Source organism: Podarcis bocagei, assembly GCF_964188305.1.
Source record: "Podarcis bocagei genome assembly, chromosome: 10".
In the NCBI taxonomy this organism is placed as follows: Eukaryota; Metazoa; Chordata; class Lepidosauria; order Squamata; family Lacertidae; genus Podarcis; species Podarcis bocagei.
The window spans coordinates 71,305,334-71,329,915 of NC_138135.1; the positions used below are offsets into that span (position 1 = coordinate 71,305,334).

General features: G+C 40.9%; 1 protein-coding gene across 7 annotated transcripts in view; it reads left to right on the forward strand.

Annotated features, from left to right (window-relative positions):
• Positions 1-24,582, forward strand: part of SRPK2 (SRSF protein kinase 2) — an 83,214-nt gene that overhangs the window by 37,933 nt on the left and 20,699 nt on the right. For all 7 annotated transcript variants that reach the window (XM_081211570.1, XM_081211569.1, XM_081211572.1 and 4 more), the window contains exons 3-8: positions 13,106-13,260; positions 19,176-19,284; positions 19,958-20,045; positions 20,256-20,343; positions 21,736-21,842; positions 22,455-22,620. In XM_081211570.1, coding sequence (XP_081067696.1) covers positions 13,106-13,260; positions 19,176-19,284; positions 19,958-20,045; positions 20,256-20,343; positions 21,736-21,842; positions 22,455-22,620 — 713 coding nt within the window. The remainder of the gene's footprint in view (positions 1-13,105; positions 13,261-19,175; positions 19,285-19,957; positions 20,046-20,255; positions 20,344-21,735; positions 21,843-22,454; positions 22,621-24,582) is intronic.

Here is a 24,582-nt window from a genome sequence, read left to right on the forward strand (position 1 = left end):
GCTAATAAAAATGATGCTAAAAGAACTCTGAGGCAGTTACTTCAAGATGCCCTGTCCGTGGTCCAGTGTCCATGTGTTCTTATTAGTATCTAGAGCTCCACTGTTGAACCTTGTGTTGCAGGAGTTGTAGAGTTGTAGCTGCTGACCATTCTCCAACATGGAAGCAAATGGAGCAGCTTTTCTTATGCAAAGTTTCCTCTGCATTTAGGAGCTCCTGTGTGGTGTGCAAGTGCATGCACCAGAATTACTGGTTTAGGATATGCTTTTGAAACCAAGAAGGCATTTCATACCCTAAAAAGGTAAAAGTACCCCTGCCCGTATGGGCCAGTCGTGTCCGACTCTGGGGTTGTGCGCCCATCTCACTTAAGAGGCCGGGGGCCAGCGCTGTCCGAAGACACTTCCGGGTCACGTGGCCAGCGTGACAAGCTGCATCTGGCGAGCCAGCGCAGCACACGGAAACGCCGTTTACCTTCCTGCTAGTAAGCGGTCCCTATTTATCTACTTGCACCCGGGGGTACTTTCGAACTGCTAGGTTCGCAGGCGCTGGGGCCGAACGACGGGAGCGCACCCTGCCGCGGGGATTCGAACCGCCGACCTGACGATCGGCAAGTCCTAGGCACTGAGGTTTTACCCACAGCGCCACCCGCGTCCCTTTCATACCCTACTTCTTCATTAAATTGTCTTTTGGGTAAATATACATAATCTTAAATCCTGTAGCAGCAGGCATAATTTAGTTACACTATATATTTGGGAAGTATGGTATAGGTGTATGAATATAACTGTGGCGGAAGGGATGCAAATGCACCCACAGATTTGGGTGGTTTTCAAATGTACAGATCCAATTGCCAAATAAGCAGCTTTCAAAACTGAGCAGCCCCTCGCTTTGCAGTCTGCTGTGGGCACCCCAACTGGTTAAACTGCCAGTAGTCCCAGCTGCATGTCTCTTGCTCGATTCGATTGTGGCTTGAAAGAGCAAAATACATTTTTAGAAAATAATGGCCTGTTACTTTTTTCTTTACATTTTACATGATTTAGCCTAGCTTACTTTCATTATTCCCTCGGCCAGTAAAGCGAGATGAGCGCCGCAACCCCAGAGTCGTCTGCGACTGGACCTAATGGTCAGTAGTCCCTTTACCTTTACTTTCATTACTTTGACTGGATGACACTTGGGGTCCCTTCCAGCTCTACTTTCCTTGATTCCCCCCCCCAGCCCCCAATTTCCCCCCTCAGCATTTATAGTAGAAGATAAATTCACCTTTTCAAAACAGCTTACTATCTTCATGTGTGTTTATTTCCACTTTGTTTTTGGTGGCTTTTTAGTACAGTACTGCTTATTTTTGTAATTTGTATTATTATCAGTGCTGAAGAAAATACCTACTTTAGATATACAGCTATCTTCTTGTTTTTTATTTCTCCTTTTTAAAATGGCCATATTAACAGAAATTTTCATTCCTTTCTGACTTTCTGCTCTGTTTAATGCTAACATTGAAGCTACTGTGAAGATTTTGATGAATGAAAAGGGGTAATTAGTATCTCTGAACCCAAATTCAGAATCTGCAGGATCTCTTCCATTAAAAGGAGTGGGGTGCTACACATTCACACATAAAGCCTTAACAATATTAGGGATTCACCTCCTTGAAACAAGTGATATGAACATATCCATATTTGAAGTGTTTCCAATCAATTAAATATGCAGATATAAGCAGTATGGTGTGTATATTCAAAATAAAAATTTACATGGAAAATACTAAAGTTTTGGTGATTAATGGTGTAATCCTATGCACATTTGTTTGTGAATAAGTTGTATTGAACTTAGTCGGACGTCTGAGTAAATCTGCATAAGATTGGACTCCCTATGTAATTCTACCCCCAGGAGCATAATTTCTTGCCATCTTGCCCTCCAATTTAGGTAGAGAAAGTTTCCCAAGTGTGAGAAATTGAAGCAATGTCTTTCACTCCTTTCTCCCTCCTGAGACTTACCTGTTCCATGAGTACTTAGCACTCCAAAACTCCAAAACCCTGAGCCAGAGCACCTGCTAAGGACTAGGAATAACACTGCAACATTTTGTTGTGGGTTCCCACTTGTCTATACATAAAAGCCAGGTTCCTGTTCAAAAACTCCTGTTCTCCTTGGTATTTGAACAGCCGGACTTAAAGGGTTGCATGATGTAATAAACTTAGATTTTCTGTAAACATTTAACACTCCCTAAAATGGAAATAGTTCATGTAATCAGTTGGCATATAAGTTAACAATTATTTCCAAAATGATATTTTAAAAGAAGTGAACATTTAAGCAGGGTCTTCAGCAATTGTGTCTACACCGTCAGCTTCTATTAATAGTATTCATGAGAATCCACAATGTGAGGTGGATTCTGAGCATTTTGCTCATTGCTCTTTCCTTCTGTGAAGGAGAAATTACACAGATGATTCTCCCATTATTATCACAGTCATTTCCCTGGTACATTTATTCTTGAGCAGCTGCTGAGTAAGTGATGTTTTCACAGTTACTTATGGATGCAGCAATTACTGAACCAGGACTAGTACTAATACTTGCCGCATATTGTCATATGTTGGGATTTGCATTGATGGTCTTCTTCCTGGCCTCTGTGTGGTAGTCCCACAGTTGAGTTCTGCTTGTAGTAATTTGTATGTGTGTATACACTGACTGGCTTTGATAACTTTTATGTTGCTGCTATCAGTTACTTGTAGTGTTTAAGGTGTTCATTTTACGTTGACAAATATCAAATGCCTTGTTGGCCTAAAGTGAAACAATACGAGAATTAGAAGTTGTGGTGTTGGTTGGCATTATATTAAATTTAAAAGGCAGTCATTTTCAAAGTGTCATGTGGATCTTCTGAAGGCACCATGGCCTGTCTATCACGGTTTTCAGTTGACCAGCTTAGAATTCTTATCTCAGGGCCAGACTAGAAATAAATAAATGACGCAGGATATTGATCCGCAGTCTCTCCCATAATAGCAGCTGCATGAACTGGGGTTGGGAGAGATCTTGACTGGGGCTGGAGGAAGGTTTTTGATCTCTTCAGGGGAGCCGACTTGGGTGCCCGGTGTGCATGACGTCATGGTGTCACATTGTGTCGTGATGTTAAATGCACCCGCCCCCCCAGCCTTAGAACCCAACTTCTGGTACCACCAAAAGTCAGGTTCCAAGGTCTCGGAAGGTCCTGGACAGCATCTCCAATGCCTTGCGACACCTCGGACAGAATCTCCGAGGCCTCGGAGATGTTGTCAGAGGCCTTGAGAGACCTTGGAAATTGCATTGGGCGCCCTGCGGTGTGGGGGCTGAGCACCCACAACAATTTCTTATGGGTGCTCAGGCACCCAGAGCCTCCTATAGTTTGAGCCCCTGGACCTCTTCCTGACCCATGTTCCAAATTTAAATCTCTCCTCAGTTGCTGTTTACTTGCTTATTGAGGGAAAGAGATAATCCAAGGGGGGCCACTTTCACTTTCACTTAAGACACGGTAGAAACGCTGCGGGGTGCTACCCAAAGTGCTGCAATGAGAAATCCTGATTTGTATTGAATGCACAGAAGTTCATTGGAAAGAGAGCCTCAGTTTCTCATACATGTATAAACTCTTGCGTATCTGGCAATGGCCAGGGGACAACTGAACAGTATCTTTGGTTCCTTAACATTTGCCTTGATTGGGTTCAGGGGCATAGGAAGGCAGGTGCAGGGGGTGTGGTCTGCCCCAGGTGTCATCCTTGGGGGTGTGTGACAAAATGGCACCCTGTGGGGGTCGGCACTTATTGCAGGGCCTGGCCTGCAGCGCACCCGAGCCACGCATCTCTCCTGGGAGTGCTGTGGTGGCTTGGGACCCCGCGCTGCCTGAAACGGCAGCATGGGGCTTGCATCTGCCAGCGGACTCCGTGGGCAGCTCACCACGCTGCCACCACGGGCAGATCGCCCCACCCCCGTGGGTGACTCACCCTGCCCCTGCTGCTCCGGGTGCTGGAGCAGCTAGCTATGCCCTTGATTGGGTTAGGCAGAATACTCTGTCATTACTTCTAAAGAGGTACACTGTACAAGGCGGCCTGTCTCATCTTCTTGATTGAGTACTGGGGTCAATGAAGCAACTACTTATTTTTCCAATAGCTTTGCTTTTGTAGGATTCTTTCCTCCAGCACTTCATGCAATGCATTCATGTGTCCTGACTTCTTCTTTTTCGTTTTTCTATTTAATTGCTTGCCATGTAGCTGGGGGATGAAAATGAACAATGACAGCTCAGTTGTCTTCTTCTGCTTTAAAGTCAGTGTTCACTTTAAATTTTGCAGCTGAACGCTTAATAGAAGGCTTCCTGTGTAGTATATAGGGAGCAAATATTTTGAGATGCCTCACTTAAAAATACTTAGAAACTAAGGGTCAATTCCTCAATACGCTAATAAAGTATTTCAAAGGGGTGTGTACACGCTACCTTCATACTGGATAGCTGACTCCTATATCATGTACTCCAGGATCCAAATACAGAATATAAAGTGAAGTGAACTTACATTAATTTAATAGAAGCTTCAAAGTTACTTCCTGGTTTGGGGAGGCCTGATGTGAGACAGCTTTAAGAACACCTGCATTAAAATGTAGTAGTTTGAAGACCTTCCATATTGTAAACCCAAGAGCAAGGACTGTCTGGTTTGTAGTGATCTGCATGCCATTCTGGGAGCCCTTCTTTGTGGAAGAAAAAATGAATAAATCTGATTAGCTTGGTTGGTTAGACATTGGTACTGCTAATGCCAAGGTCACAGGTTTGATTCCTGTCTGGGTGCATATTCCTGCATGGCAGGGGTTGGACTAGATGATGCACTCATAGTCTATGAAAGAAGCACAGATTTCTGAATTAGCACAATTACAATAAGCTCAGTTTCCAAACTCAAAAGAAACAGCACAAATGGAGAATGGAAGGAGGAAACAAGCAAACTCAGGTATGAGATATAGAGCACTAAAATAAATACAGCTGCTTAGAATTGTGGCTGTTAAATCTGGGTGAAAGCAAGTCACCAGCTTTGACTGTTTCAAATAAAATAGCAAAGTAATTGTTCATTAGAGGGAGGGTTTGATGGGCACATGAAAACAGTTGAGAAATGAAAGTAGGTTGGCCATGCTCGATATTGATCAAGGTCAAATAGCTATTTACAGTTATGATATAACTTTTGTTTGTGCAAGCTACATTTAAACCTCTCATCAAGGAAACTGCTTAATTTTGAGGGACTAGGAAGTAGTGATTGTAAAATAAAGTATAATCAAGATGTTCAGAGGTCAGTTCGTATGAGTTGTCTTGGTTGGCTGATTTCCAAGATGCTTTACTGAAATGTTTTATTTGTTTATTGAATTTATTTATTGCATCTTTAGACTGCCTTTCTTTCCATGGAATCCCAGGGCAGTGTAGAAAATATATAAAAACAATCCTCTGTATCCCAAGACACATGCAACACAATTTAAACCCTGCTTGCAATGCCTGGATAAAGAAGATGTGTCTTTAGATGATGCTAGAAAGTCAGTACAGTCATACCTTGGGTTGAAGTAGCTTCAGGATAAGTATTTTCGGGTTCCGCTCTGCGGCGACCCAGAAGTAACAGAGCGTGTTACTTCCGGGTTTCGCTGCTCGCACATGCGCAGACGGCCAAAATGACGTCATGCGCATGCGCAGAAGCAGCGAATTGCGACCCATGCATGCACAGACACAGGGTGCGTTTGGTTCTGGATGTGAATGGGGCTCCGGAACGGATCCCGTTCGCATCCAGAGGTACCACTGTAAAGTTGAATTCAGCTGTACTTTCATGTTGCAGTCCTTGTGATCTTACAATGTTCACATTGCTATGCTTAGAAAACAGTGCAGTGAAAACAATTAATGGGCTTTCAGTGTGCCACTCAGGGCACAAGTTTTCCAAAGGTCAGAAATGTTGGCTATAAAAACAAATGTGCATTTTTTTGCTTAGTGCTCAAACATTCACGCTTGAAATTTTCTGTGCACATTGTAAGTTCTTAGGAGAGGGTTTACAGAAAAGTGAATTAAAAATTATTATGAAACATAACAACATCCTGACATCCTAGGGCAGATGAACTCACATAAATTTAGGGTTGGCATTTTAATTTGGAACTTTCTAAACCAACTCTAACCAGCTGTAAATGTAGCAAATATACTGCATTTAATAGTTCTGTACCAGAGTGTGATTGATTTTTTTATTTTATTTGCTCATTATATTCCGCTCACCGTAAAGGCAGTGAATCACTGTCCAACGTAGTGCAGGGTTGTTCCCTCTGGAGCTTATCAGTGCTGTGTTTGAATTGTCTTGAGGGCTTTCTATGGTGCAACACAGACCTGCTCTCCGTACCTGACATCCCAGGAGCTGTGTTTGATTGGAATATTGTCTATTGTAAGCTATGTTGTGATGCTTTTGTTTTTGAGGAGTTAACGTGAGTTGGGGTAGCTGACGCCATTAAACAAATGGGACAAAAACATGAAACTTAATTGATTAAAAATAAATTAATCGGCTGCAAAGGGGTTTTCCCAGTAATTCTGCAGGGTGTTTAAGATTGGGCAGGCTCCTCTAGGAGAAGGGAGTTCAGTAGTTGTGGAGTGGCAACTGGGAATGCCTTCTTTGTGCTTTTGCCTATATTGGCTTAAGGCTCATTGAAGTTCAGATGTCATTTCCCACTGTAGTTACTGTGTATTTGGTCTATCCTTGGGTTGGGGTCTAGGACGGTGGTGTCAGATAGAGTCTGGGGCACCCACATTTTTAGGAGAGTTGTTAGGTCTTGAAGACAATCAACCAAGTAAGAGTGGGCGGGGCAGAAGACAGTTGAGCAGAATCATGGAGAGCTCCCTGTAGGCCCAAATTCACCAGGAGTGAATTGTTGCCTTGGCAGCATGGTTCAGTCTTATGAGAGCTAGCTGACCTGATGCCCTACACTCTCTAAGGAGCTATGTCTTGTTTTAACAGGCCGTTCCCCAACTTTGCAGTTGCTGGCTTCTATGGCTTGAGGATGAGTGCTGCCTAGATGCAGTGCCTTCTGAGCTAGAAGAGTCAAGGAAGGGCACACCTTTTGGCCTGGGTAGTCTGGCCATATGGCTCCCCAGGCACTGCCTCCTCTTCCTCTGAGCTGGATTGTGGCCCAAGAAAACGACACTGTGATGAGGAATATAAGAACCGATGGTGTTCCAGATAGCCTTGCTCAGGTCATTGTTACCAAGAAAGCAACTGAAAGCCAGTGCAATCATGTAACATACATATATGTGTGCCAAGATAGATATCCCTTAATGTTAATGTTTGACATGTTTGTGTAAAAGCCTTAAATAAAATGTTCAGAGGTGCAGGCAGGGGTGGGATACTCACCCCAGTAGCAGGTAGCTGTTAACATTCTGCACCAGTCACATTTTACAAAGCTTTGGAAGACAGTCCTATGTACTGTGAACCAGGATAGTCAAGAATCAAGGTTCAGAATCCATAAATAGCAATTGCTAGATAGGCCTCCATGCCAGAAAGTACTGTTGAGAAATAATGTTAATGCGCTGATGAGCTGGCTCCCAATAGTTTTTAACTTATTGTATCTCCTGTGACATTCTGGAATGTATGGGTTATCATCCCAAGCCTGGATAGGAGGCTGGTGTGTAGAAAAGAAGAAAAACTGTTTGTTTGTTTGTTTGTTTGTTTGTTTGTTTGTTTGTTTGTTTTAGAGAATTCACAAGCCACCTTTCAGCAGAAACTTCCAGGGTGGTCTGCAGGTTCAATAATGAGAGATCGATTCATTCCTACAGTTTCCTAGCTGACTTTTAATGAAGCATACTATAACATTCTCTACCTGCAGAATGCACCTGTGCTGCTTCTAATCCGACATATTCCTTAAAATCTGTCCTGGAGCTGAGGACCTGAAATGGCTTGGGCAGGCCATAGGATGAGCATCAATTTGCTCCCATGTGTCCTTGTCTACACAAATATTCTGCTTCAAATGTATACCCAAGGAATGTGTGTTAAGTATTAAAACCAAGAATTATGATGTGCCATGTCAAAACCTGTATTTTCCAAGACACTATTTTATTTATTTATTAAGTTTATATTCCCCCCCCCCAAAAAAAAGCCCAAGGAGATGATGAATCAGAGTTTAAAGTAATTAAATATTCATTTTATTACAAAATACACATATTAGATACATGCACAGCAATCATATTGGACTGATACAGTAATTGCTTCACTAAATCTATAGAAGGAGGAGATGGAAAGGACTGAGACAGAGCAGCAGGTGAAGAAAGGAGATGGGAAATTAATGTTAAGCAAGAAAATCTGAAGGCAGTGGGCACCAGATACACATATGGAGAGCTGACTCAGGTTAGAGAAAGAAGCCAAATATAAATGGCACTGCCTGGGGCAGTGTTTGTGACATGCTTGCCTGAAGAGTTAGAAAGTGACAGGAGGCCCGAGTGGCAACATGATCTATTTCTGGGTTCTGCTTAGATCTTGAGATCTGCCTTCGCGCTGGGGCACTATAGTTGCTTGGGTTGTTCCATATGACTTCTCAAAGGTCTAGGCACCCTTAGATTACAAAGTGTAGCATGCTGCCAAGAAATATCAAGGAAAATACTGTGATGGAGAAATGGGGCTAGGCAAATCCTTCCCTTGAGCTCCATAACGTTTGGAACTTTCCTTGGGAGAAAGTCATGAAGGTTGAACAAAAGCACTGGTAGGATACAAGGTCCCTCAGAGACCTTGGACAACAGAATACAAAAATAATGAAGATGGAGGAGTGGGAAAACCAAGGTAAATGAAGGCCACATGCAAAAGACTAGAATAAAATAGAACCTTTGCTCTAGCATGAGGAGTCCTCTTAAAGCTTCAATTAACTGGGAGGGGGCTTTTTCCTAAGACAAAAGAGGAGAAAGGTATTGATAGCCCTTTCCTACCACACCTACAGCAAGCAGTGAATGCTCAAGTGCGATTGGGACGCCAAAGGGTTTTCGTGCACATCCTTTTAGGTGTGAGTCCTAACCTTAATGGATGCTCATGCATTTATTGTATTAGCGGTATTCTACGGTTGGGTTGCTCAGTGTTTCCTGTACGGTTCCCCCTCTCCTGCCCTCTTAAGGGCTGTAAATCAACAGGTATGTCATCAGGCTGAATTGATTGGAATCAGTTAGAGAGTAGGGTGTGTACACACTCCAGAGGTCTCAGGCCTGCTGACTAGAGGGTAGGAACACTACCCTTGTCCATGTTAATTATATGGGAGGTTGAGAAATTCAATCCAGTTTGCATTTAAAGGTGAATCAGACTTTACAAAACAGTATGTGAACTGAAACAAGGACATCACAGTCCCATATATTGTGCTTCCTCTCTCCTTTTTATGCTCACATGTGAGGTAGGTTATGCTGAGATTGCTTTACTGGTCCAAGGTCACCCAGTGAGCTTCATGGCTGAGTGGCGATCTGAACCCTAGTTCAGCACCACACTGGCTCTCTGCCCATGAATAATTTTACCCTTGACATCCACAAAACAAAGGAAGCCATGTAGATCCATGCAAAAAACCCCTATGGTCTGATTTTTTTATGGTCCAACACAGCTTACTTGCTTTTTGTGTCCTTAAGAATACAAAGTTTAGGCATTCAGGATTGAGTTCCTAAAATGGACTGATGATCTGTTACTTCAAGATGTTATTTTTATTTTTTTGATGATTTTGTTATCTCCAGCCACAGGGTATTGCTACTTGGCTTCTGTCAACCTTACTTTTTACCTTGTTCTCTGCATAAAATTTAATTCCTAGCTTTGCTGCTATAAAATACCTCCGTGTTTCTCTTTGTTTTTGTTCTCTTTCTTACAGGGAACCTGACTTCTTTGGTTAAGGCTAGAGACAGATCTGTGAAACTGCTGGATTTTATAATTTCAGCAATTTATTTCTTTACTGAATTTATATCCTACTGTTCCTCCCGAAGGAGCCATGTGGGATCAGCTGTTTTTTCTTTTTTGTCCCATCAGTCCCAGGTGCAACTTGACACCCACTAAGTTCTCTCTCCTCCTACATACATGCCACACTATAATTGTGATTAAATGCAGCTTTTTTCACCCAGCCAATTTTTCTCAGTGCCTCTTTTGCATACTATTAATTGTCGTGTAGGTGCTGTTTGATTACTGGCTGAGCCAGTACAGCTGGGGTGTGGGTGTGGTCCAGACCTTGCCCTAGGTGGTGGGATCATCCTAAAGGGTTCATTGCTTTAGGTCAACACCATGGAGTCACAGGGCAGGGGCTCCCCCCCCCCCGAGTCAGGATGTAGAATTGTAGGCAGGGGAGACAGGTCTCTGACTCTCACCTGGGGTGAGTTTGGTTTGGTGAGGTTTGGTTTGGTTTGCGTATAGGAGTAGTGTAATGCATTCTGTTGTCATGATTGCACCATTATCTGGTGAGGCTTGGACTGTTCAGAATCCATATGTCTTTGAGGAGTATTTCCCATTCCAAGGGAAATCTGTGTAGCCTGCCTCCCACTAGGCTTGTCGAAGGAAGCGGGGCTGTGCACAAGTCAGTTGTTGAAAGAGCATTGAAACAGCATTGCACCTCTGGGGTTCTTGTGATACTAATAAGTAAAGCAACTGGAGGAGCAGTAGCTATCTGGCCTATTAGGGGCACAAAAGGAAGGGGCCTTTTATTTTCTTCTTTTCATCTAGCATCTTTGGGGGTTTAACTAAAGGATCCTTAAGCAACTACTTGCCTGTTTATGCTGTCCAAAATGGAACAGGCATGGTGGGAAGGTGGCACTCCAGTCTGAACCAGGAGAGCACCCTAGCCAAAATACCTACACAAACATTGCAGGAGCAATCTAACAGAATGCTAGCCAGTGTAGGAACATGTAAACAGCAGCCAATAATAATTTTGTCTCTTTGAAAGTAAGCTTTGGCAAAATAACACTTAGCTGTAGCACTTTGAATGAAGAAAAGATGCTCATCTTGTCGCTAGAGAAGGGGGAGAGATTGAGTAGATTTACAGATCCTGAGAGATTTAGCTAGTTTCCCCCCCCTTTTTCCTTTTAGTGACCGTCTCAGCAGGGTCAAGCGGAAAGCCAGTTCATGTTTGGAAGTATACAATTCCTTGTTTCTGCTTGGGAGCAAAAGGAAATATTTCAATCCTTTGAAGTATGCAACATGTTATTATTATACTCACACATTCTTGTTCCATAAATTCTCCCAAATGCCCCTGGAACTAAAAAGTTCATTATTAAGATCAGAACGAACTGTTTATCGGCAACAGGTAGAACACATTGGCAAATTTAATGTAAAGATAAGTATGCCCTGCATTGAGGTATCAGACTAATATACAAGGGTTTTAATTAAGCTGAAGTAGGTATTTGAGGATGCAAGAAGATCCAAGATTATAGACAAAGTGAGCAAGCATTTAACCAAAACTAATTAGAGCATTTTTTGTTGTTGGTGTTTTTCTGTTAATCACAAGAATAGCTGGAGGGGGGAGTTTTTAATGTTTGTAAACAGTGATAATAGTGTGGGAGTATGATAATTAAAGCCCACTAAAAGGCTGAAGTATTAAGTGCAGCTTAACACTAATGCAATGTAGTGAAGAATTAATTCTGAAGAAAGTAGTCACTGTAAAGTAAAATTGAAAAGTAAAACTGAAAAACCAAGGGAAAGGGTTATTTTCACCCATAAATTTTATGGTTACTAATACAAAGTGGCAAGCGCTGAAGATGTCCACCTATATGAGCAGTGAAATTCAGCTTGTACAGCAGAACTTACCATTTCTCTTTTTCCTCCTTCAGTCCATTGTGCATGCCCTTATCCCCCAGAGCAGGTTTTGGAGTCCACTGGGCTGTAGGAATAGGAGAGAAAAGGAAGGGAAAGTGCCATTGCGCTAGCAAGTGCCTGCATATGCTCTGCTGGATGTCACCCAGTGAAACTGAAATACATTGTCCTGTTTGCTCCTTAAAACATCCATTTATGAGATGGTTGGCTGCAGTGACTGACATTTCTCCTGCAGACATATACTTATGCTTGCAATGTGTGCTTTGGTTTTGAAATGTAGTTTAGATTCAATTTCCCTAGAGAATAAGGCTTTTCCTAGTCTATTTTAATGCAATTCAATTGCAATGTGTTTATATTCTAACATGCTCCTCAAGTCCTCATCAGGTTTGTCAGGCAACACCATAGAATATGCTTTACTTTCTAAAATGTATAGTTAATTGTACAAAATAGCCTTCAGTACCACTCAACAAGTTTTGTTAGTGTTGCTTAATTGCTTTTTAAGGAGATCCTTGTTTTGAACATTATCTAAGAAAGCAAGTTTGACTTGGCTTTATCTTTTTCATCACAAAACTTACTGAAACTTACTGTATAAACAATATAGGAAATCTAACATGTTTTGCATATGGGGTGCAGTAGGTCCATTTGAAAACATGACTTGCTGTAGATTTCTTCTCATATAAATATTTGGCTGATTTAATAAAGAATTCTGTATTTGAAACATTGCACAGAAATCTTGAGTCTACAAAAAAAATCTTGAGGGTTTTGTTTCTTTTTTGCTGCTGTCTTAAATATTTGGCTTATTTGGTTTTCATTTTGCTGGATGAATCTCTTAATTTGCTAGCTTGGTATTATAAAAATCTGTGAAGGAAATCTATGAATTAGATCCTCTTTTAGATTTAAAAATCTGCTATGCTGATTTCTAAATATTGTTAATGCCTTGTTCCTTTAACATACTCCTCAAAACTTTGTAAAAATGAAGATGGAACTCATCTTCAAAGGCCCTTTTGTATCCTCCTCTGGTGTTTGTAACAGACTTTTCTTGTACTTACACTACATTTTGCAATATTCCTTAGCATTGTCAGTGCCATTGTTTGTGGCCAATATGCAGTAAAATAGTGGTGCTCACAGCCAGGTTATGTTAAATCTATACTAGTTCTTGCTTTTTCTCATCCTGGCGGTTAGATGGATTTGGATTTTAAGAAGTTTCCAAATGCTGACTCTATTGAATTTAATAGGACTTACTTCTGAGTAGCCATGGTTAGGATTGCACTGTTAAATGGCAAGAAAGGAAATATAAAGTGCTCAGAGGGTAATTTTGGCAAGAGTATTATTTACTGAATGTACCATTTTGCATTTGCAGGCCAGAGCCTCAACAGAAAGTTCCCTCTGCACCTCCGCCACCACCCCCACCACCTCCTCCACCACCTTTGCCAGAGCCAGCCCCTCCAGAGCCAGAGGAGGAGATTCTGGGATCCGATGATGAAGAGCAAGAAGACCCTGCAGATTATTGCAAAGGTTAGTGTGTGTGAGCAAAATGCACAGCCTGAAGAGAGTTTATTACTTTTTCTGTCAACTCTTGTCTTTGCTAATGTTGGTCCAGCTCTGGGGATGTCTCCCATTCATCCAATTCACAAAGGCAGGAATTTCCAGCACTTGCCAGCTAAGAATACTGGTACATTCATGAGATGCTCTGGAAGAGTAATTTCTGCTTTTTTGATTTCTTTTGCTTCAAGAGCATTCAGTCATCATATGAAGCATCACATTATTTTCAATACAGAGCTAAATTGCACAACAGCTCTTTATAACCTTTGGAGTGCCAGAGACACTTTCAGGTTACCAATGCTGTTGTTTCCAAACGACTCATTCCCCGCACCCCCTGGTGCACAATCTGGTTCTTTGTGTGCTTTGTAGGAGCATAAATTCTACACATGAAGTAAGATACGAATGTGAAAAATGACTCTTTCGAACAGATAGCCAGAAATTAACATGGTGGGTGGTGTAAATAGAATGCCAGCACTTGAAGAAAACACAGTGGTATAAAGAATGGCCCAGTGTAGATGTAAAAATTAAATTGAGATTGGAAACTGTGCCACAGGATTATGCACTCCCTACACTCTGTGTCTCCTCCCTTGTATGTGAATTCTTTGGCTTCCCCATTACCTGGGTTTAGTATTGTTTAATAAGCCCTTCACCAGCCTGGATTAAAATGAAGCCAAGGAACCCCAAAACTTTTATTAAGAATTTAGAAGTATTTATGGAATCATTTTCACTTGGATTGGCAATGGCAGCACATATTGGCAATCTAGGGAGTCTCGGGAATTTGTAAATAAGGCATGGGGATATGGAGTGCTGTTGCTTGTCTGTACATCTGCAAGGTTTGGTGTTACATGCTGCAGCAAAGCATATATAGTGAAGCAATCAGTGTAAGACGTCAGTTGTGTCATGTGTAATGCTAGGCCAAACCAAGAACAAACCTGATTCATGGTTAAGGAGAGAGAGCTTAATTTTGAAATGGGATTCAGATGACACTTTGTCCCGCTGCTTTCCCCCAGGAAAACCTGTGGTTTAGCACTGAATCGGAACAAACAGCAACTAGGTTTTCCACGGATTGCTGTTTGTTCCAGTTTAGCACTAAAGACCAGGTTTTCTGGGGGGAAGCAGCGGAGTACAGGCCAAACTGCTCTGACCTGTGCCTAGAAAGCACAGGACAAAGCCTCACTTTGCTGTGCCATTCTGAGATAAAAGGACTGTGGGGTAACAAAGTGGCCGCAAGCTGTTCTCCAGGAGCCATCTTGTTTGTGTGGCCCAGGGAAGCCATAGTTTGGATTAGTTTACTTTAAATGTGATCCAGGCTGCTGTGATGTGTGGCCAATGTGTTACAACTGGGCTTCTGAAGTGTTCTTTCTTGGAGGTAGCTGCATCTAGTTCAAGAGTGGGAAACTAGATCCACCCACCTGTTAATCATAGTGGCATTAGGTGAAGTGTTTTCCTTTGCAAACTGGCTTGCTAAATGTTCCTCTACCCACATGGCTTGGTTTAAAACTATGTTGGCAAAAGAAGCAGGATTCGCTGCCACTGCCAATTGGCTGTGGCTTCACACCCCGCATTTGGCAGAGATCGGCTTCAGTTGGGAGCTCCTGAGTGGAACTCATCCCAGCAGAGATTTCTTCTTCTGCTAAATTTAAAGGCCAAATACAGTTTCTGTTTGCCAAGGAACAATGGGGAGCATACTTTAAGGTTCTTGATTGTTCCTTTATAGCCACATCTTTAATCTGCTCCACACCCAATATCATAAATGATGTCTGGTGTGGGGCAGCTGGACCCTTTGCTGCATCTAATCAGGCCTTCAGGCCAGAGGTTCCCCACCACTGATCTAGGTCCTTGATCTGTATATTGAAATCCTTGTATTTTTTCAGATTCTGTTCTTTTTCACAGTACCAGGCACTCTAAACCCTTAGTATGTAACAGTGTTCAATTTAGGCATTGTGCCAAATGTTGGTTTGAGGCTCCAAGAATACATTGTTCTTTGTCTCAGTTCCGTCCTACCAGAGTCCCTGGATGTGATCAGAAAGCACTCTTCCTTACTTTGCCTGACTGCTGGCAAAGTGGTGACATGTGTACTACCGTGTTATCATTGGCTAGTCTACTCATGAGAGCAGACTAATTGTCTCCTGAAACACTTAGGGCAGCTGTCAGCATGTTCCTGTTTTTTTAGGCACTGGTCTCTGGAAAGTTTCTGCCCCTCTACCTTAATTTCTTTCAAAGTCCCCTACAATTGTCACCTGAGCATTTTGTCCAAAAACGTCACTTTCTTTCCAGTACTGCCTCTCCTCATCCAGATAGTGTAGCTGCACCCATTCATAGCTGAATCCTGGCAGAAACCTAACTTGTGTATCTATTCAGGCTAGTAACAGATAGATGATACCTGTTGAACTATTTAAAGACAAATAGCATCAAGCTAAATTATGTTATCATCGTAACCCCATAGCTTATAAAAAAAACCTTTCTCATTAGATTTCCCTCCCTCTTAACTGTGGGAAAGAGCAGTGTTTGTAAAAGCAGATTGACATTGCCATGGAAAATTGCAGAGCAGGGTGGATAAAAATAAAATATTTTGGATTTATTTTTTTAAAATTGGATTTTTAAAATAAAATGCTTTTGGAGGAAAAATCTTTCTGAAGATAGTTTTCTATTTAAGTTACATTATAGTCCAAAGGCTGTTCATCAGGAAATAAGGATTTGATTTAAGTTTTTCACCTGTGCTAAAACTCAGTCTGGTTGTTGTTGTTGTTTTTTAAACCATTTAACCACATCAGTTAACAATCATGGATACATATGCTATAACATTTAAGTTGTTACAAATTGTTTAAATTGTTATTAAGGAAATGATTTTTTTCTCTCCTTCCAATAAAGTACAGCAGAAAAGTTGTCCAAGTATAAACAATAATTTAATAATTGTCTATGTATTTCTAATAGTATATCCAAATAGTAATTTTTGGTATAACTGTAAAAACTACACTGAAAATTTATTATTCCAAAAATGAAACCTACATCTGGTTGTAAATATTAAGATTATACCAGCAAGAATGAGTCTTTCTGTAAAAAAATGATTTAAATCAAGTCTTACTGTTTATGGATGGCAGCAACTGGCATTGAAGTATGAATATGGCTCTCTGGTAAAGTGCCTGCATGCAGAAAATCCTAATCCATGGCATTTAAAAGGCGTTTAGGTAGCAGGTTTTGGAAATCCTCTGCCCTCTCTCACTACTGTCTCACCACAGTTGCTAACTCAGAATCCTAAAGTGCCTGTAGGCAACCTTTGAACTTGTACTCAGTTGAGGGCTGGATAGAAAAGTGGAATTAAACTCAAGAACACAGTGGTTCACAGCTGAGTTCATCATGAAAAGGCTTGAGCAGAATGGATTTAGGATTCCATAATTATTATGCATGTACCTTTTCTCAGTCTGCATGTGTTGGTAGCAAACATGTTGGCATTGTGGCCGTATAGTTTGGGGTCTCTTTTTATTTTAATTCCTTTCTTGTTTACTGGAAACCTTTTTGCAGTGTCTGCCATGCAGAAAACAATCAGTAAAAGCCACGGCTATAGCAAGGTTAGACTATTGAAGATGAGTTGTGTGGCGGGGGTGGCGGTGCTTTATGCTTTTTGTTCTCCATGTACTTATCATTGATGTGTTTACATTGCAACTGCCTGTGGAGGCGAGTGATGGCCCTAACTGTGGCTTTTGAATTTGGATGTCATGTCAAACCATAGCTTGCAGGCATGATGTAGAATTGTGGTTTTTAATTCTGGCTTGTCAGCTAATAGTTAACCATTGTATGTTTTACATTACTCAGACAAAGCTCCAAGTTATAGATAAGCTTCGCCAAACTATTGTTTGGTGAATTGAGCTGCTGAAGCTTTGGACATCTGAAGTACCGTATTTTTCGCTCTATAACACGCACCCGACCATAACACGCACATAGTTTTTAGAGGAGGGAAATCCGTAGGCATGCCACCCGTAGGCATTTCCTCCATAACACGCACAGACATTTCCCCTTACTTTCTAGGAGGAAAAAAGTGAGTGTAATGGTGCAAAAAATACGGTAGTTAGTTTAAGGGCTCGACCACACTTTGCTTGTACTGCTCCTAGAAAGCACGGGACTGAGAGGCTTTCTGTTCCCCTGGATTACCTGCTCTTTACTGCTCAATACTGCAAGGAACACGGGTAGCACTGTGGGTTAAACCACAGAGCCTAGGACTTGCTGATCAGAAGGTCAGCGGTTTGAATCCCCACGACGGGGCGAGCTCCTGTTGCTTGGTCCCTGCTCCTGCCAACCTAGCAGTTCGAAAGCACGTCAAAGTGCAAGTAGATAAATAGGTACTGCTCCGGCGGGAAGGTAAATGGCATTTCCGTGCGCTGCTCTGGTTCGCCATGCTGGCCACATGACCCGGAAGCTGTACGCCAGCTCCCTCGGTCACGACTGGACCTAATGGTCAGGGGTCCCTTTACCTTTACTTCTCAATTGGAGCAGATGTCAATCTTTGTCAATTGCTCTGATACCATGGTAAAGAGCAGGTTTTCCCAGGGGAGAGTGGTGGGACAAGCAGAGTTGTGGACGAGCCCAAAGTCAGAAACAGAAATTCCTTTCAAAAAACATTGGCTTGAATTATACTTGATTCATTGTTGATGTAATTTAATAAAAGTGTGATCTCTGGTGAAACTTAGTACTGAACTTTGGATACAATATGTTCTGTCCTCAAAATTGAGGTGGTGCAGCAGAAAATCATCTTGATAATTAGGTTGTACAACAGGGATGACCAATTGGCAGTCTGCTGGCCCACTCCAGTTCCTGGTGCTCTGCCAAATTTTACTACAAATGGGTGTGGGGAGGGTGGTGGTGGTGGAACTGGCTGCAGCTTGACTAGCAAGGAAAAGATTTTATAAAATATATGAGAGATTCCATACATTAATATTATAAACCTTGTGAGTGCAATATGTCAATCAGAATTCCTGTATGTAATGCAATGCTTGGGAGCATGTGATTCAAAGTTGGGAAGCCCAGTGCTCTTAGATGGTGCCAGTTTTATTATGACGCTTGCACATAATTAATTTCTGGACCACTGTTTGGACCCTGATAAAATTGTTCATCCCAGTTGTAGGAGAAGAAAATCAGGTTTAAATGCAGCTTTAAACTGGAACATTGTTCTGAACGCAATACTCTTAGTTGAAACTGAGTTCACAGTCCTATTAATTTCCTGGTTCCAACAGGATTTTCTTCTTTTTGACGTCTTTCTATAGAAGCAAATATAGATTGAACTATACAAGCAACGTCCTGACATATCTGATATTTTTTTCTAAAGTTGAAGAACAAGTTTGACAGTGCAATCATATACATGTTTACTTGAAATCAAGTTCAGTAAGACTTGCTCATTAGGATGGTATTCAGCAAAGTTTTACTGAAATTAAGCCTATTGAAATGAATGGACCTAACTTAGTCATGTTTATTACGTAATTGTAATGGGCCTACTAACGGGCCTGTTAATTGCCATATTGGACACTACATCTTGTAAGTACGTTTAGCATTACAGTGGTACCTCTGGTTACATACTTAATTCGTTCCAGAGGTCCATTCTTAACCTGAAACTGTTCTTAACCTGAAGCACCACTTTAGCTAATGGGGCCTCCTGCTGCTGCCGCGCAGCGGCGGCACGATTTCTGTTCTCATCCTGAAGCAAAGTTCTTAACCCGAGGTACTATTTCTGGGTTAGCGGAGTCTGTAACCTGAAGCGTATGTAACCTGAAGCGTATGTAACCCAAGGTACCACTGTACAGCTTAAAGCTACTTGGAAATGCTAAGACACTGTTGTATAGGATAGGTAATCAAATTAATGCTAATTTTGCCCCCCATCCCCCACTCTTTTTTGAAAGGTGGCTATCATCCAGTGAAAATTGGAGATCTTTTCAATGGTCGGTATCATGTTATCAGGAAATTAGGATGGGGACACTTCTCTACAGTCTGGCTATGCTGGGATATGCAGTAAGAAACAACAACTTTCCTCCTTTGCATGTTAGCTCCCTAAAGCAGCAGTAGCCAACCTGGTGCTCCCCAGATGTTTTAGACTACAGTTCCCACCAGCGATCAAGTGTGGCTACTGGCCAAGGATGATAGGAATCATAGAACCATAGAATTGTAGAGTTGGAAGGGACTGCAAAGGACATCTAGTCCAACCCCTTGCAATCCAGTGATCTTTTGCCCAATGTGTGGCTCAAACCCACGACCTTGAGATTAACAGTCTCATGTTTTACCAACTGAATTATCTCATCTAGAGAGCACCAGGTTGGCTACCCCTGTTCTAATACATGTAAATAGTGGCTTTGGTTTATTTTGAATAACTAATGGGTTGGAGTCTAGTTGAGGTTATATAAATGTTTCTAGTCTATCTCCTATATAAGTACCATTGTCTATTAATGCTGTCTTTGCTTTGAGTCAAATGTGTCTTTAATAACCCTTAAGAGACATTGCTCTCTAACTGTTTGAAAGATAATAATTGAGGAAAAGGTTAAATTTATCATTCACTTCCCTGAATATTATTGCAATTTGTCACAAATTGTTTTAAAGTTGTACTTATTCTCCAGTAGGACGTTGGATGTCTGTCTTAAATAGGAAAAAAGTATTGGCTCTGATAGCTTGTTTACTTCCTGTTTTAAAGGGGGAAAAGGTTTGTTGCAATGAAAGTTGTGAAAAGTGCTCAACATTATACAGAGACAGCCTTGGATGAAATAAAGTTACTTAAATGTGTAAGTATTATGATAACACTCCCAAGCTTAGTGACTGAGTGTAAATGAAATTGTGTGTGTGTGTTTAATTTTGTGATTCTGTAAAACATAGTAAGTAAAATTGTAACTACCAAGTAATATTTTTTAGCTGCAGTATCTTTAAAAATAACTTTACAGTTTTTTTCAAACGATATTTTTAATTTAAGTGACTTGTTTCATTTCTTTTTTTAGGTCCGCGAAAGTGACCCTAGTGATCCAAATAAAGACATGGTTGTACAATTAATTGATGACTTCAAAATTTCTGGCATGAATGGCATACGTATCTTTTTTTTCCTTGGTGATTGCCCAGTGTCTTGATTTTAAAAGACAGGAAAACCTTTATGCTTTTTCAAGTAAAACACTAGGCTAGCAGGTAATTTTTTAAGACATTGGGTTGGCTCCAGACATAATATTCTGCAAATGGAAGGACTCACATAGGGGATTCTTATTCAACACAGCCTTTGAACTGTAGGAAATGGGTATCTTCAATTATTTTTTATTCCAATGAGAAGTGGGAATTGGCAAAAATCTCACCCTGCCTCATTCCTCCAGCGCTAATGGAACTTGGCTGAGTGCAAGTCTGGATCCAACCCAGAAATATTGTTATTATTATTAGTGCATAACAGTGAAGGAAATACTGAAAATATAATATGGATATTTAGAATGAGCTGTTGTGATAGACTTGAAAACAATGTGTAATTGAGAGGTGCTTCATGTTTGTTTATAAACCTGCAAGCTGTTATCTTTATGGGTCTTTTTTTTAAATAAATGAAGGCATACCTGTTCTTTCTGTTGCTTTTATAGTAAGTTATCTGTATTTTTTTGTTGGTTTGGATTTTTTAAAAAAAACATATTTCAGGTTATGATCTGAACATAAGTTCAAACTCTAGTCTAGGATATTTGGCTTCTTCTGACAATGTTGACTCTGTGAAATTCGTATTAAATAAATTTTCCTTCCGCTCTGTAAAAATGGCCACCACATTATTTTAATAAATAAAAAAGTTGACTACAACCCAAAAATCTTCTGGGCTTCTCTATTTTGCTGTTGCAGTTCCATGTTAAAATTAGCTGTAAAAGAGTAGAGTAGACCCACAGAAGTTAATGGTCAGCTATCTGTGACCTCCTTAATTTTAGTGGGTCTCTTTTGAGAATGAGTTAGCAGGCTTACATTGATTTGGTTTTTCTGTTGGGTTCAAAGTGGAATGACTGACCACTGCTAAAATATGTAAAAGATCAGTAAAGACATAATGTAAACTGGGATTAAGGAAAAGTGGTTGGAACTGAGCATTCCCCCCCCCTTTCATTTCTCCAGGACAGTTCAGTGTTACACTAGACCATTGCCTACCATGCTCTGAAACAGAGGGTAGGGAAGAGGAGCTTGATCCTAAAATAGGCTCTGTCAAAACTGGACATGCTGATTATCTGATTCAACTGGTTTATGTATGCATAGCCCACCCATCTAAGGATTGGTCAGACGATAGGAGATTCCCCAATTGCTAGTAGAAGATGGAAACCAAAATGCTTGAAATATATTCTTGGAAAACTTTCATTACACAAGAACAAAGGATAATGTTCTCAGTTGAAATGTGAAATATTTTCTTGTGTAGTGGGCTTGTAAGGATGGTTAGAAAGTCATTAAATTACTTACGATTTATCCTTAATTGAATCTCAGATGTCTGTATGGTTTTTGAAGTACTTGGACATCACCTTTTAAAATGGATAATTAAGTCCAACTACCAGGGCCTTCCTATCCGTTGTGTGAAAAGTATAATTCGACAGGTAAGATGTTTAATGCAACAAAGCTACAAATGTGCTAATACTTGGGTGCTGCTTGCAAAATTGATAACTACCCACCTAGGTTGATAGGACTACATTTTTTTAGAAATCTCTCTAAATCTGCTATTGCATGTGATGCCTTCAGTTACCTGCTTGATTAAATTGTTCAAGTCTGAACAATTCAAGTAGCAATTGCTTTATATAATATATAATATATAAAATATATGTCCATTTCATCTCATCACTTAACAGCACATAGCTGAAATGAAAAATGCTTTTTCCACAAGAAGTTAGTTGCTGAAAAATTGCCAGTTATTTTACTAAAACATACTTCATCTGATTGAAAGAAGAAAAAGGTGCCCTAATATTTTTATTAAGAATATTTTAGTCATAGTTTATGTGCATAATCCAGCAAAGGGGTATAGTTAGCAAGGCCAGTGGTCAGGGATGATGGGAACTGAAGTTCTGTGAACTAGATTAGTCAGTTCTCTTCCCAAGTATGTATGTATTTTCAAGTGATGTCCGAATGTAGTCTTTTGAGTTCTTGTGGCGCAATGAGTGGAAGAGGCTTTCATTGTAATGAAATTATTCTTCCTTTTATTGGTTTGCAACCAGGTACTGCAGGGTTTAGATTACCTCCACAGCAAGTGCAAGATCATCCATACAGACATCAAGCCAGAGAACATCTTGATGTGTGTGGATGACACCTATGTGCGTCGAATGGCTGCGGAAGCAACGGAGTGGCAGAAAGCAGGTGCTCCGCCTCCTTCTGGCTCTGCAGGTACGGCCGTACTTTTAAACGCTCAGTAAGTAAAAAAAGATCGCATACTTGCTGCAGCAACATTTAATTAGTTTCAGTTAATGGGAATAGTAAATTTAAACGTGGTTAATTTGAATGTTTAAGAACGTTATTAGAATATGAATAATGTATAAGAAGTGTTCATTTTAATGTAGCAAAGCAATCCGAGTGCTGCAATTCTTCATATACTTCTGCATTTTTGGTAGGCAGAGAAACCTTAATTACAAGCTTTATTTATACTGGTTTCCTGCTGTTAATGCAACATTCATATGAGCTAACGTGATCTGGAATAGTTCCCCAGTTTTAAGTTTTAAACTGTGTTTTAGGTGTGCACTTTTATATAGTGAAACATTTTTAAAGACATTGCCCTCTGTATCCTACTTCCTCATAAGGGATTTCTTATATGTGCAGAGAGCGATATGCGCATATATATATATATATATATATATATGGCTACATGCAAATGAGACACCAAATAAGTCCCTTAGATTTCATTGCCTTTGAGCTGTGAAACTGGGTTCAGTCCTGTCTGAAATGCATGAAGTCTTAATTAAATAAGCTGAACAAGCTGTACTGGTTTTCTTACTATTTTGTGTATTATTCAGGACATCAGTCAGTTATACTTTAAAAAGAAGAAGCAATTTGTCAGTTTGTCAGTGCCACCTTGCAATGCCCATCTCATACTGTGGACCTTATTAACTCCTCACACTTAATATATTATAATGTATCACGTGGAGGTGGTAGTCTCTCAGAAAAGGCATGCATTCTGTAACATCTAAGTGTAATGTCAGGCTGTGTGCAGCCCTTTAATGTCTACTGGTAGCGCTGTGCTCTAAACCACAGAGCCTAGGGCTTGCTGATCGGAAGGTCAGCGGTTTGAAGCCCCGCGACAGGGTGAGCTCCCGTTGCTCGGTCCCTGCTCCTGCCAACCTAGCAGTTCGAAAGCACGTCAAAGTGCAAGTAGATAAATAGGTACCGCTCCTGCGGGAAGGTAAACGCTATTTCCGCGCGCTGCTCTGGTTCGCCAGAAGTGGCTTAGTCATGCTGGCCACATGACCCGGAAGCTGTACGCCGGCTCCCTCGGCCAGTAAAGTGAGATGAGCGATGCAACTCCAGAGTCGTCTGTGACTGGACCTAACCGTCAGGGTCCCTTTACCTTTACTACTTATTTACTAAACTGAAGGCCCCAAAATTTAGCTTTGACTGGTTTGTAAGTGGAATATTTTAATAATACAGTCAGTGGTACCTCAGGTTACATATCCCTCTGGATATGTAATCTTTGGGTTGCAAACACAGCAAACCCGGAAGTGTATACTTCCGGGTTTCACCGCATGCGCAGAAGTGATCTACATGCAGCACACATATGCAGAAGCGATCTGCGCAGCGCGTGCGTGTGCAGAAGGGCGCCTCTGTTTACAGACTTTTCGGGATACAGAGGGCCTCCACAACCAGAGGTGCCACTGTGCATTGTTTCCATGTTTCTTTTAAGTGGTCTTTGGTAGTATTCGAATCTTGAAAAGTTTTTATAGTCTGTATCAGTAAAATGGATGTACTAGGAACTGGATTACTTACAAGCAAATAATTTAACATTGTAAGGTTGGAAAAGATTAATATTTCAATATTTTTCATCTTTTGTTAGTTCATGATGAAGAACTTTCTTAGGGCTTAAAACCTAAAACGCATTCACTGGCCCTAACAAGGTTGTAGAGTCACATATAAATTGTGCAGATTTTTCTTCTTCTTCTTCTTCTTCTTCTTCTTCTTCTTCTTCTTCTTCTTCTTCTTCTCCTCCTCCTCCTCCTCCTCCTCCTCCTCCTCCTCCTCCTCCTCTTCTTCTAGACACTTTAGGTTGGATAAAGATGATCTAAGGTAGTATCTGACCATCAGCCTCTCTTTAGAAGATGTTTCTGATTATTGCACAGAATGTACACATATCACTTTATA